Raw genomic sequence first — 15,309 nt, 5'->3', positions numbered from 1 at the left:
AATTTACACACACACACACCTCAGGTTTTATTGCACAGAACAGACGTGTGGCCGAGCGGTGAGGAAGAGCTGCTTTTAGGCACAACCTAGTGAGGGGCTAGGAGCCAGTTTCTGCACTTTATGAACATTTGTTGGCAATTAAACGGAAAAAGAAATAGAGGAAGCATATGTTTATTTTTAGAGTTAAGCACGCTGCGATTGTTTCAGTAAATCATAATGGAATTACCCTCATATTGGTTAGTCAGCCTTGTAAAAGCCAGAAGAGGAAAACATTAGCAGTTTACATGTATTTTAGAGCAAAACAAAATGTAATTTTTTATCTTTTTTTAACGGCACAGTAAAAAGATTCTATTTGCCACAAAAGCCAATGGTCACAAGTCAAACTGATTTCAAATGCGCTGCAAAAAGCACAAAATCTGACAAGGTATTTTTCTAAATCTAATTTATAGTGCAAATATTTCAATGAAAACAAAACCAAAACTTGCATAGCAGCATGTTTTAGGTCAATAATTCTGGAAAATTGATGAAATGTTAAACTTCCAGTGGCAGGGAAATGACCTTCAGCCCCACAGAGCCGGAGTGCTTCGGATAGCGTTTCACTAAAGTTAGTAGATGAAATCAGGTTTACGTATTTACTCCTGTTACCGGCTAACATTAAAACGTGAAATCATTTTTCACAGCGCTACACTGATAACATACCTGCAAAATGTCACTGAGATCCAGCAGCATGTCTGAGGAAAAAAGGTCAAGGCAAACAGGATAAAAGGAGGGACACAAAAGGTTGACCACAGATGAGAAAGGGCAGCTGAGGCTGATGACGGCTTCACTTCAATATTTTCTCTGAAACAGTATTTTGAGAAAATAAATGGATAAACATTCCTTTATCATACACTCTGTGATCTTTACATCCGTAGTGTTTTCTAATGAGAGCAACACTCAAAGCAGAGCAGTTCTTTTAAGCAAGGTAGTGGAGGAGTGATGACTTGAACTCATCTGGACTCATTAAAATCAACGCAGAAATACTTTTATAAACCCAAAGGATTTTAGGATTTGCATCTATAATCTACAACATAACGGTTGAAAATGAAAAGGATTAAAGTGAAATCACCCTAAAACAAACCAAAAAGGAAGTTGAGCAACTGACATAAAGAACGTAAGGAAGATTTTCCTGAACTCAAAGTGTTACTTTCGGTGCAACTGTCTGGCAGTCCTGTACAAATTGGGATTAATTTTAATTTCCAACATCTTTAAAAAAAAAAAAAAGAGACGGAGAAAAAGAGCCAAATTACATACTAGTCTGAAAAGTGTTTCAGACTAGTCAAAAAATCAAAAGACAAAAACACACCGCAACATCAGCCTCTGGATGTCTCTTCCTCCTGGTGCTCAGCTGGCGCAGACATTTGGTTGCCGTGGTTACAGTGTCTCCGTGGCGACAGGTGCACCTGTCTCCAGGGTGTCAGGCTGGATTAAAGAGGCTCCTCTGAAACAGGCCTCACAATAGAATTAGCAGGCGTGCAGATGAGATGGAAAACATAATCCCGGCACACGGCACCTGGAGATTAACAGACAACCTGCAACCAATCAGGAGAACCAAAACCAGGAGAACCCTAAACACACATCTGGGTTCTGCTCCTCAGCACAAGGTCCAGTTTGATGAGTGGTGAGCTTACAGATGTTTATCTTAATGTCAAGTTAGAACACATTGTTCTAAGATGTAAAACAAAAAGCACAGCTGTTCATATGAGCAATGAAAACCTTTCAGGTAGATAAGACCAACCATTTAGCAATCAAGTTTTAATGTTTCTGCAAACACAGCACAGACAACACAATTTAGCAAAGCCTGGCTCTTAAAGGCAGTGGCGCAACTGCACATTATTCAGGTGGATGCGAATCGCCCCCCTATCTCTGAAATCAACTATGAGTTTCCTTGGCTTTGTTAGTGACTATTGTCTTGCTTAATCCACACTTTAACCCAAATGTTCCACCTGTACTTTGAACAGCAGTGTGACATTTATGTGCTTATTAAGGGGGCAGTATTATGTAAAACTTTAATTTTTCAGCTTTATATCATGTTATTTCCTCATCAAAATCATACCTAGAGTGTTGCTTTGATTCTTTCATCCATGTTTAAGAAATCCTTCAATCTCCCATGGCAACCATTGGGGCACGGCTAAACGCTCGCTCTCACAAAGCTCCGCCTGTTTCCACAGAGCTCCTCCCTCTGAGCTGCAGTCTCCAGCCCAGTTTCCGCCTCACAGAGCACACCTCCCTCCCCCACTCAGCTCCTCCAGACTAGTAGCAGCAATTAGTAAACATTCACTGGAAATGGGAGTCTGCTGAGCTCATCATAGAAACTACGCGTCAGTCCAACTCTCCAAAGAGCTTTTGTAAACGCCATAATGGAGCAGCATTGTTGTGACATGCCAAAGGCAGAGTCAGAGAGTAGGAGCTTCTTAAAGAGACATAAGCCCAATTTAAAAGCATTTGAATTGCAAATTCAATTTTCTTTTAAGTTATCTTTGACATATGCTATATTTCATAGAAACTAAAGGTAGCAGTTACGTGATTGTGCTATAAAATGACAAGCGTTTGATGGAGCTTTGCAGCACCATCATCTGAATAAAATGTGAATGTTTAGAGGTAGAAACTTATGAGACATACCACAACTGTACAATTATTTACGTGCTGAATTTCCCTCAAAAGCCAATGGTCACAATTAAAAAAAAAAGAAGCAACACCTCAAGCTGAAGTAAAACTGTGTGACTGGACCGGCTGTGAACCAGAGCGAGGCATGGCTCTGGTTCACAGCCAGTCCTGCTGGTTTACTGCCGTCACCACAAAACAATGCATCACAGCATCACTGCATTCCTCCATGCAGTACATTAAACCCAAAATGTGCTTCTTCTTTTGAAACAAATGTCATTGTTCTTTTAAGGGTGAAAAAGCAGCTGGTCACAGCAACATTTTTATCTGTTTTAGATTACAAAGATTTGTTATATATGAACGCCTCAGCACAATTGCTACCAAAAAGTTGATACTATCTATCCATCATGTTTGTTACAAACTGCAAAGCCTTGACCCATCATTCCACTCAAGTGAACTGGCCTTCTTTGTCCACCAGGAGGTTGGGACATTGGTACACTTTTATTTGTGAGGCCTTGCTTGGGCTGCTGCCCTCCTACATCATGATCTAATCACACAGAGAAACATTGATTCTCACTCTGTGTTCAAATGATCATTTCTTGCTCTCTGTCCCATTTCCCCACAAAGAATTAGGAACAACAGTCTTTGTTTACTCTGCTCTGTTTACATATGTTGCAAAAAGACTGGAAATTAACTAAACTTATTTCATTGAGCACTTTTAAGTCCAGACAGAGCATTAGAGGTAAATTCTTAAAATTGTGACCGTTTTTAATAATTATTTGTATGGTATTTTTAACTGCGTAACTATTTGTGATTGTTGTGTAACCTTTGCTGCCTCCTGGCCAGGATTCTAGGTTTTTAATCCCAACTGGATTTTCCTGGTTAAAGGAGAAGTACAACATAACTTTTTTGAGCTTTACATCATAACATGTTATTCCCTCATCAAAAACATACTTGGAGTGACGCTTTGATTCTTTCATGCATGTTTGAGAAATCCTTTAATCTCCCTTACAAACCATTCATCTGAGCAAAATGCCTGGGTGGACCTAGCTCCGCCTTCGAAACACAATTTCCAAACTTCAGAGTTTCCGCCTCCCTAAACACACCTGGAGGATCCTCAAAACCTCCTCAGTCCTCAGTGGTTCAAGGTGTTATCCTCTCTGGCCTGGCATTTACTAAACGTAATATTTGTGGAGATCAAAGAATGACCGTCACCGTTTACACTAACTTAGAAGTCTGAGGAAGTCCAACAAACACTCAGTAGTTCTCTAAGTGCATCTACTATGCTACTAGCTTAAACAAAAACAACCATTTAGAATATGTTTGATTGTGGCCTACAATCTTTATTTGTCCAAGCTCCAGATTTTCATCCAGAGGTACTTCTTTCATTTTTCTCAAACATACCAACAATGTGTGGGACTCTGTAAACAGAAGTCCTTAAGATTCAAGAGACTCACTGTTCTGAATGCAAGCGGTTCCAAGGAGGAACAAAACGTTCAGATTTAGATCAAGGCCACAGCAACCTGCTGATGTTAAGCAGCTCTTTCCTCCCCCAAGAGCAAGCCCAGTAGCATCCCAGTTCAGAGATTCTGCGTTGCTTGGCCTCTTTTAGTAACTGGGCTGAACGCTCTCATTGAGGGGATTTAAAAATAGCTAACGGAGATGCTGCTGGCCTTCTGCAAGAATGTTCCTCTTAATCGTCAAGTCAGATCGGCAAGAAGTTCAAAGTGCTTGATAGTTATTTCTACTGGATAACAGGGGAAGCGGCAAAAAAGTTAGCGCTATAAAGTTAAAAGGAAACGCAATGAAGAAGAACAAAAATTGAAGCAGAACTGGCTGTGTGTGCATAATCTGTCTGAGGTCTAAAAATGGATCTGTGTTCCAGACTGTTGAGCATCTCTATGCTGTTGGTGCTCATTAAATTCAACTCCAGGTAAGACTGAGCCTTCCTCCTCCTCCTCCTCCTCCTCCTCTTCCTTTTGTTTATGTCCTGATCATCTCTACGACTTCACCCAGCTGTGGAAAAAGGAGGAGGGGAGGCAACTATTTTTAACCACAGCCTTACCCCTCCAAACATGCGTGAACAGATAGGCCTGTGGAAACGAACCCACACAGAAACACAGACACAAACAGAAGCTGAGTCAACAACGCAGCAGCAAAGGCCTCACAGTGCCTGCTCCCCTCTCTTTCATCAGAATAACAAACCCACCGGCGGTTGCGTAACCCAGTCATCCTCACAGGCCAGGCGGGTCGGGAACGGCACGGCAAAGACACTCTGAGCCCAAATGTAAAGAGGTTCTATGTTCATCAAGAAGTCCCAAAGTTCTTCCTGTACTTTGAATAATAATAATAATATTATTATTATTATAATGCTCCGCTGTAACATTTAGGTTTGTATTAAGCCAGCATCTTTTGGAAAAAAATTTTAATCTCTGACAGACAGCTCATGTTGAAGACAGCTCAAGATGTCAACTACCAAGACCATTTCTAAAAATATTAAAATTGAAGCCGTGGAATAAACTCTACATGCAAGAACATCTCACTGCAGTTAGAGAGGAGTGGTGCATACACTCCTCAGATAGACCTCAGACTGTAGGGTGTTTCATTTAGAAATGTTTCTGATGATATGTTCTGGTTCTGGTATTTGCTTGTAAATTTTTGCTTTTCCATGAGAGAAGATGGACTGAAATAGTTTTTTATTAGATCACAGAATATACTCATCAACACATAACACACTTGGTTACAGAAAGGATACGAGGCGTTCCCTCGGTGCGGCAGACCAGGTAGATGCAGGCGGCCATCATGTGATCAGACTTGCGGCCGCGTGTCAGGCTTTTATTGAGGGCCATCTTGTAGAAGTTGAAGGCCGTGTCCAGGCAGTGCTGGTTCATCTGGAGCTGGTGGCCCAGGGTGTTGATGTGTTGTTTAGCTGAAAACACAAAACCACATATTCAGAATAATTACAGACGAAGACGTTCTACTTAAGTGCTATAGAATTTGGAGACACAAAATACATCAATTATATCACCGCAGTAATATCAATGGGTGCAATATTAATATTGTGAAGGACTGCTTGCAGTGTAATTATTGTTGGCTAGCATATTCCACGTGTTATGAACTCGCATTTTTCATGCTAACATAAAATTTAGCTCTTTTAGGAGAAAGAGGACACTTTTTCAAACTACGAAATATATTGAAACTTTTTTTTGATAGTCCAATTCTTAGATGTAGCTGGAAAACCATTCAGCAGTTTTTTTATGAATTAAGTAACTTTTGGAAGAAAGTAGCTTCACTGTATTTTATTTCAGGATACCAAAGTACAAGGTGATTATAAAGGCACACCAAAATATTCATATTTTGTTTGTAACAAAACTAAAAAAATAAAGTGTTTTAATTAATGTATCATTTTCCTTTTACTTGTCGCATCATTTCACAATGATGTGACATGTTGTGCTGATATGACATAACCTACAACCCAACGTGATAAGTTTAAGTTGAATGATTTATTTTATAAAGTGAATATAGATCTAATTGCTTAAATTAAATAGTGCTGCTTAAAAATCCCCCCCAAAATATGAGGCTCTGACTTTGCACAACTGCAAAGATTACACGAGTTCTATTATGAGTAAATACTCAGGCTCTAATGAGCAGCAGACTCACTCACTCACTCAAACACATGTTCCCCATCTGCAGACACACACAGACTCAGGTACAATAGATGGAGAGCCAGGTCAAAGATGATTGCACTAAGTGCTGCCAGTAAGCTGTGGTGTGTGTGTCTGTAGTTCATGACCTCATGTGTGCTAAACAGGTCACTGAAAGTTAACACACAAAGCCAGATGTGTGACCTTACTGAGTGGGTTGTCTGAGAATGTGAGGGACTGGGCTCATCATGCTGAGTGGATGTAACAACGTGTACGCTGCGTCAGACAAACAAACGTTATCACAGCTTACTCAAAACCACGTCTGAACAATCCTTCAAAGACCCTCGTCTTGTTCACTTCAATTAATCCGTCCTGGGTTGCAATAAAATATGTTTCTACTGGAACATCATATCTGTTGGGAGTCCCAACGGAGATGTTTGTTTTATGTTGCTGCACCTTTTCTATCAATGTAATCAGTCCTATGTATGTAAAGCGGGGGGAGGGGGGGCTGTGTGTTGGTTAGTGTGTATTACCCAGAAAGCAATTGGGCACAATATCACAACACCAGCACCATAAGTGAAACAATGACTGGGACAGTCTACTATATAAAGTACTCAGGGATCATTTCTTTGTTATTATAGATACACATTTGTAGAATATGGAACAAATTGCGTCTCGTGTTGGTTCAATACGGGACGCTACATTTAACAACCAATTGCAAGACGGTTCCATATTAAGTCTAGATACGATGCCAATGAGGATGGTTGTTTTTGGGGGTTTCCGGGAGATTATAAAGATGTTTAAGTTTAATAATGCGAGAAACCACAATTTTCTTTTAATTCAGTCAGTATATACCACAGCTGACGACATAAAAAACAACAACAAAAAAATGATTTTGTTCAAATACAGCACATGAAAAAAGAAACATGTCAACCCCACGATACAAATCAAAACACAGGTTATGAAGTAAATGGCCACCTATAGTGAATCGTTAGTCAATTAATTTAATCGTTAGTTGATTAATTGTTAGTCCCATCTATAATAAAAATCAGTATCATTAAGTGGATTATCACTTTTTGCTATTACTAATTAACTACAACAGCTTGGTGTGGAAATAGAGTTCAAATAAATCACATTTTCCCGACACAGAGAGGCTGATTTAATATGTTGTAAAGTCTAGATTTATGTGTAAATTTGAATTAGATTTACACAGATCAGGCTTTTCTTTTTTTAGCTTTAGTTAGTCTGAATTGCTAATTCCAAATGTCTGTATACACACATTTCAACTCACTTGTGTAAACCACATATTTCCTGAAAGAGACGAACATCAAATCAAACAAACATGATGAGATTAGAAGATTCCAATCATTTATGCATACTGGAGTTATCTGATTTTTACTGAAGAGCATGTGGTTTCTTGATGTTTGCACAAGGAAGTTGGAAAACTCTGTCTAATCAATGAAGGCACCTTAGACAAACTAATAGGTAATGTTGACAACACTCTTCAGTGTGGATGCTACTATTGAGAAAAGACACTCAAGAAAAGAGTTAATAATTTTCAGTATGTGAGGTGTCTAAAAATCAAATCAGAGGAAGAACAGAAATATAAGCAGTTGACTGATCATCAACCTTCAAAAAGCCTGACCTGCAGTCCCGCTATTTATTGGTTTTTATTAAAGCCAAGAATCATCAAGCAAAACTAACAAACCTACAAATGGTACAATGTAATGTATAAAGGCTCCACACTGAACCAGCTGCTGTAGATCCAAAGCTAATGGCAAAGATGGTTCCTCATGTCAGAGATGATAAGCAGGAAGTGAAATCAGCCTGCAGCTTTAATTGGAGCTCCTGGTCACAGGTTCAAACTATCAAAGCCCAGAGCTGAACCATCAGCATCTGATGACATTTACATGAAGAGGAAGTAGGACACTGTGATGGTCTCACATTTACTCATCTATCTGACCAAGTCAGTCTGGGAACAAACATACAAATGAGCTAAATAAAAACAACAAAAAACAAACAAACATGGCTTTTAGGGAAAAAAAAATTAAAGAAGGTAAAATAAACAGCACATGCACAGTTTAAACCTGGGATGGGTATTTTGATATGTTAGGAGCTCAAGGCTGTTTTTCACTTGATGTTGTATTGGCAGCAGATGTATGGTGTCAGTACAGCTTACAGTGTCCCCTATTGCATATATATATATATATATATATATATATATATATATATATATGCATTTCAAACTCTTCTAAATGCTGTCAAAGTCTGAGTAGACCACTACTAGGGAACCACTACGGGCTGATGGTTTACCTTGTTTTGGTTTTTGATGAGGTAGTAGATAAAAAGTTTAGTTTTACATAAAAAACTAAAACCAACAGTTGACTGACTGGTGATGGACTGGGTCCAGAAACACTACATTTTATCCAATTAGTTAAACCGTAAAACGTCGTCGTTAAACACTGAAATGTTTGTTTTTAATGTTTTTTTCACTCTTTAGATGTCCAGATGAAGTTGGTATTTAAAGTCCTAATTTCACACAAAAGGGACACTTCTTTCTCTTCTGTTCTTCTAAAGGAATCCAGACCACATGTGTAGTTGAAAGTTGATCATCGCATTGCAAACTTTTCCCCAGTCCATACATTCCCTATTCACCAATGGCAACACACACACTGTCTAAAGTAATCCCCTGGATCCTTGAATGTTTTGCTGTTACGCAGCGCCGGCAGCAGACTGATGGCTCTGTGACTCGGTTAATGAGTCAGACTGAGCAGACACTGGGAGCAGCCCAGAGTTTCTCTTTGCCCTGTAAAAGAGTTTAGCTTGACTGAACTCAGGGACTCAGGAAGTGAGACTTAACAATGAATAATACTAAAGAACCCTGAAGAGTTAGGAAGGAGGAGAACTGCAGATATACACAAGTTGGCAATATATCTGAGTCATTTCAGATATTTCTACTGCAGCTCCATTTCAGACTCTAAAGCTTGTTTCTCACTAAAAAGAATGGCAGCACAGGTAAGGTATGCAGAGAGCTGCATTTGTATGGCTTGTGGTTGAATGGCTTTTTGTCAGAGGAGACCCAGGGCAGATATGCTAGGCCCTATTATGCAGTGACATCTATGGAGAGAACGAAACGCAGCATGTTCATGCAAATACTACACTTCACCAGCATGGTGGTGAAGCAAGACCAAACAATCAACCTTCCACTAAGATCAGATCATGATGTAAATCTGTTCATAACGTATTTTACTGCAAAATCCGAGGGGTTCTGTTTGACAACTGAAGCTTTGTCCTCACTGGACCGTCAGCAGGACAATGAAAGACCCCAAACGCAGCAGCAAACCTGCGACAGAGTGGCTGACAGAAATGAATCAAGATGTTCCAACAGGCCAGTCAATGTCTGGACCTCAACCTGATTGAAATGAACAGAGCTGTGCAGAAAGAAACGTCTGCAAATGTCTGAATAAAGAGTGGGCTGAAACTCCTGCTCTCTGATGGAAGACACTGACAGTTATTGCTACCAGTGTGAAATCTGATGTGTGAGTTTATATACTGAAGGTTAAACTTAACTCATTTTACAACCTGTTAAACCCCAGGTCATTTTTATTGATTTTATTAATTTGTCATGATATGTAAAGTAACATAAGTGAAGGAATGCACATTAATTCCTATAACAGTATATATGTAGCAGAACCTTAAACATGCTTCAAATAGCCAAACCACAGTATTTAAACTAAACTTATTCATGATTGACAAAAAAGCAAAGTCTCATCCTTTCATTGCTGTCCTGCATCCAAAGGACTAAACACAGACTTCAAGATTTAAACACACATCTATGACTAACCCAAATAAACAGAACCCATAGAAACATTATGAGCTATAATATATGCCATAAACTAGCTAACTATAATCCCATAATGACTGAAAATAACCAAAAGAAAAAACTTGATCGTCATTGGCAGTTGTAATCAGCAATTTCTGATCATATCTACCATTACTGCCACCTAATGGCAGGTTTGTACCTTCTGTTGCCTTTCCAAGAATTTCCACAAGAGTTTGTTGAGTTCGGTTTGGCTCAGGTTTGTTTGACGAATCCTGTAGCCTGACTTCCCTCAGCACAAATAATGTTTGAGTTATCTTTGGTCTTTCAGTTGTGGAACAAAAAAAGAAGGAAAAACCGAGTCCTTTCAGAATCTGTGAAGACCAAAAGTCGAGTAATGTGTCCGCAGTCTAAACATCTTCTGTCTAACAGGGAGACTTTACATTACTCATCTTTTTAATATTTATGTTGCAGTATGTTAAAAACGCCATGAAACGTTGAGCAGAATCAACATCACTCTTTATGTTTCTGTATTTCATCCAATTTGGGTGGAAAAAAGATAAAAAAAAACATCAAGAAGAAAAACTAAATCTACTTTCATCAGTTCCACCATGGGACGTTTAGCTAAGCATTGTGGCTCCCTCTGCTGGTCACTCACCTCTCTGCAACGTCTGAGCTCTGGACTCTGACCCCATCCCTGAGAAGTGTCCATCCCCAAAAGTTGGATTTTTAAGACCACCTAAAAAATAATAAAAAGTTCTAAGTAACTCAAAGCATAAAGTGCTGAAATGTAAAAATTATTTCTATTAACATTCACACCATTAAGACCATTTTAAACCTTGAACAGATTCCAAAATACAAACACACAAAAAAACATCACCATCAGAAACCAAGATAATCTAAAGAAACCCGACTGTGTGATTCTACAGCGCACTCTAGTGGTCAAAAGGCTCATCTACTTAAATAAAACTGAAAACTGGGCAGTCTGATTAGACAGAATTGAAATACAGACTGGTACATGTAAATGCCTTTAGCCTTATAATTATTCAAAATGTATATTTTATTTCAGTAACATAAGCTCACTCTGGAAAATTTAGAATAATACAACTTTTAATTTGATTTAAATACACTTATTTATTGGGGTGGGATCATCAGTGGGCTCCATTAACACTTCCTAAAAAAGTAAAGCAAATGAAAGTAATATTTAATTTTGTATACTTTTTGATTTTTTGGATGTTTTAATTAGTAATCCATAACTGTGCGTGTCTGTGGGGTATAAATATGAAGTAACACACAGACTCATTTCTCCTAGCAGCTCTTCTATACAGCAAGGAAAACCAGAATCACATTTAAATAAGGGAGATGTGTGTTGATCCTCTAATGCAAAAATAAAAATAAAAATAAATGATATAGAAAGCTTAACCATATCTTAATAATAATAATAACAAAAACAGAAATGGTCTGCATGAGGACTGGGACACCGGGGGCCTCAACAGGTCCCAGGGGAGTGGGCAGTGTTAGGACGACCACAGGCAGGAGGAGACAGTCTAACATGGACACAAGGTCCCGAGGCCCTTGGGACCTGATGTCTTTCCTCTGTCCTTCCTCTGCTGGAAGGATAGAGGACAACTGAGATTGGTAATAAAATATAGACTGAAGAATAATAAATCAAAACTGAATAAACAGTAAACTTAAATGTCTTCACGACTTAAAATATGCCCAACTCTATCCAGAGATAAAACACCAATCATTCAGCACATGGACTTTGACGTGGATTCCAACGTCTGTCAACAAGCAAAATACAAAACGCCTCAGCTCCGACAAACCCAGGTGAGGAAAATTCACAGTCCTGCTCTGTCAAAACCTTTATCCTAAGTAAGACAGTTGGAACAGGTTCACTGACTGGACATATTTTTACTTAGTTGTATGTTCTGAGCCATTGTTTTGTATTAATGATTAGCAATTTAGCCCCCCACCCCCCTCAAACGTTTCTCTGTTAATTTTGAATTTCGGAATGAATCCAAGTGTGTTTTCACACCTGATGGTCCAGTAGACTCTGTTCTATTGGGGACCAAAATAGCAACATTTGCTACATTTTCAGCAGCTCACTTTCACACTGTACTGAGTTCAACAATCCAAGCTAATTGAAAAACCTGTTCCCCTCATCGCCTGTGGTGGCGCTACATCAAGAACCACTGAAGGAAACAACAGTTGCGCTCAGCTTCAGCTTCCTTCTTCTTTTGTGACAAAGGAAGTACAGCTTCCTTTGTCATAAAATGTAAAACAAAATGGAGTGGTGTGAGATTTTAGCGACTGCAGCATTCCTTTATCATCTTTGGCAAAAGACAGATGAGCCATTTCTCCCACAAGTTAGGCTAGCACGTTTGTTTTGGTTGGATTTACCCAGAATGCCCTGCACTGTAGTCCACTACCTGCTTCTGGAGCGCTCTCTTGACGTTCACATATGCATCTGAACCGCACCAGAGTTCACTCTAACCAAACCGTGACCGAGGTTTGTGGGTGGATCAGAGTTTGATTAGCATTCACATTTCCCCAAACGAACCGGACTCTGTAGACAAATGAACCAGTTTTATTAAAGCAAACTAAACAGGGCTGGTGTCAATGTGCCCTACTTTGAGGTTACACTGACATTTTATTGTTCATTAAATGGTTCATTATGGCAGTGAAAGTTGCAGCTTTCAGTGGCATAATCAACTCATTGATGCTCTTTTACTATCATTGAGACATCTCACTGTTTTTTACAACTTGTGTGAACAAGTCCTTCTTGTTCCAAAGTGAAATTGTGGATCTGACCAATGCTAAGCTGTGTAAAATAAAAGTGAAAAAATAAAAAATAAATAAAAAAACTCACACCCTAACAAACCAGAAACCAACATGTCCGTACGCTCTGAGAGGTGTCGCATCAGTCTCACCTTCTGAAGACACGAACTGTCCAACAGCCAGGGAGCCTCCGCCGCCCGTCTCTACAAACTCCACCTCGGAGACGATGATGCTGTCCTCCAGAACGGAGCCGCAGCCCATGCAGACGGCATCGCCCCGCGCCTGGTCAACATCGATGTCTGAGCTGCCGCAGTGCTTACACACCCTGGAGCTCATGGTTTTGCTCTGCAGACCTCCAAACCTGAATCAAAATATGACAAGATGTCAAATATGAATTCCTTGATAAAACAAGAACAAAAACACAAAAAAAATAGTGCAACATTTATCACTACCAGAGGGGGAACTAAGAGACCCTCTGAGCACTCTCAGAGGGCTTACAGAATCTCTAAGAGAATTTAGAGAACTGCACTGGGTAGAAATGTACTGGGTCCAGTACATTTTTAATTATTTTTAGGACGAACCTTATTAGGAATGCACAAAATATCTAACCCAACATCGTTATAAGCCAATGTTTGTCTTTTTTTTTTTAAACACATGGTATTGGTCCAATACGTAAAACTGTGCCGATATTAACAACCTATATTTATTTTCAGCTAGTTGTCATTTGTTTTTCATTTGTATATATATATATATATATTTGTGTATGTGTGTGTGTGTGTGTGTGTGTGTGTGTGTGTGTGTGTGTATATCCCAATTTCCAGTAAATTGCTATAATTCCTGATTAATTCACATAATACAAATAGAAAGCTTACAGTTGGTAAGTTTCACATCCCCCCCGTTAACTTCTTTTTGAAAATGTCTTAAAGGTTGTTGCAAATCAACAATATTTGCAACCCTAAATGATAGAAATAAACTATTTAAAAAGTTAACTTTCTTTCACAGGTTGATTTTTTAGTATTTTAGTACAAGAAACTATGCTTTCGTGTAATGAAACTTTGAATACTAAAATTCTGTCTTGCAACACCTATGTCCTTGACTTTGTGCATCTGTGTTGCATCATGGTGCCCATCAGCGACTTTAGAGCCCGGGGCCTCCGAGCAATGGATGCGCCCATACTAGAGTGTCTAAATCGATGCTGCGGTATTTCCAGTAACTTATTCCGGTTACTATATGGTTTCCCAGCATATTCTAATCTGCTGCTGGACTGTACACAGAAATGAATGCCTCAGCAGTGATTGTGCAGAACATCCCCCAGTACTCTGCTCCCATCCCTCGGTCAACGACGTGGCACACGTCTCGCGAACCCCCAACCCCCACCTTTACAAGCCAAGAAACAGGCTTTTGGGAGAAATTAGAGAATAGAAATGTGCTTAAGATGTGCTGGTTGTTTTTCCTTTTTCAGTGGCCAATATGGACCATTTGGGAGCCACATGGAGCTGGTGAGAGCTGGGTGGGACAAGCTAACAGATGTCTGAAAGACACCAGCAAACAGTTGAACTCTACAAGACGTGCGTCTGCGGACACCATGTCAACATCGTGTGGCCAACAGCGGCTCCATACCTTCAGTCCGGTGAACTCCGACGGGAGCAGCGTCAGGTCACGCTGTGACGACGCCACCCTTAGTGAAAATAAGTGTTTCCCACGTAAACTCTGAAACGCAAAGGCGTCGTATTCACTTCCACACTTCTGTCAAAGGAGCTGGGAGCGTAAGCGAAGCTAGCCGCGTGATGACATTTTACGTGAGTCTCATATCTGCTGAAACACCGGCGCAATTCCCAGCACAACACCGAGCACGTGCGCTTGCTGCGTTGGGGAGACCCCGACGAGACCAACTGCAGAGGGGTGTTAGCGGAGAGAAGGGGACAAATACTGGGCTCAAACACTGCTGTTTAATCTATTGTATTACTGATTTACTCAGTACCATGTAGTGTAATATAAAAACAACTGTTGTAAGACTGTAAATAAATACAAACACTTTATGATAATCATAGTTCCACCTATATTGTTTTGGAACTTTCCAACTTCCGCCTACACGTTTAAACGAATTACTATATTTTAAAAGTACAAAGTTATTTCTTTGCTATTTTTACGTTCCAAAATTTAGTTACATTTATACCAAAGTCAAATAAAATTGTAGTCATTTCATTGCAATAGATGCTAAACAACGTTCCCTTGAAACAATGCCACGTCTGAAAGGAAAACGTGTTTCTGAGTCAAGTTCACTAAAAACACGGAGGCTGTGAGGAGTCTCAATGTGTAAAATTTCCCCATCAAAAACCTCCGATATAGATAAAAAAAATTAACCCGAGGTTCGAGAACTACAAGTAGCTCTTTGGACTATTAATAACTTTAGACAAAAAC

The 15,309-nt window shown here is 39.5% G+C and overlaps 1 protein-coding gene across 2 annotated transcripts in view; it reads right to left on the bottom strand.

Annotated features, from left to right (window-relative positions):
- Positions 1-648: 648 nt before the first annotated feature.
- Positions 649-15,309, bottom strand: part of LOC106941640 (transcription factor IIIB 90 kDa subunit-like) — a 17,611-nt gene continuing 2,950 nt past the window's right edge. Inside the window, exons 1-5 of one of the 2 annotated variants that reach the window (XM_015024710.1) lie at positions 14,509-14,803; positions 13,041-13,249; positions 10,766-10,846; positions 5,399-5,572; positions 649-731 (exon numbers count right to left, since the gene is read on the bottom strand). In XM_015024710.1, coding sequence (XP_014880196.1) covers positions 655-731; positions 5,399-5,572; positions 10,766-10,846; positions 13,041-13,224 — 516 coding nt within the window. In that variant the 5' untranslated portion in view covers positions 13,225-13,249; positions 14,509-14,803 and the 3' untranslated portion in view covers positions 649-654. Of the gene's footprint in view, positions 732-5,398; positions 5,573-10,765; positions 10,847-13,040; positions 13,250-14,508; positions 14,804-15,309 lie in introns of those variants that run through there. The other variant, XM_015024711.1, reaches the window with a different exon arrangement.

This window comes from Poecilia latipinna, unplaced genomic scaffold (genome assembly GCF_001443285.1).
Source record: "Poecilia latipinna isolate Pla-1442-1.1 unplaced genomic scaffold, P_latipinna-1.0 Scaffold3785, whole genome shotgun sequence".
Taxonomy (NCBI): domain Eukaryota; kingdom Metazoa; phylum Chordata; class Actinopteri; order Cyprinodontiformes; family Poeciliidae; genus Poecilia; species Poecilia latipinna.
This window is presented reverse-complemented; position numbering and strand designations above follow the sequence as displayed.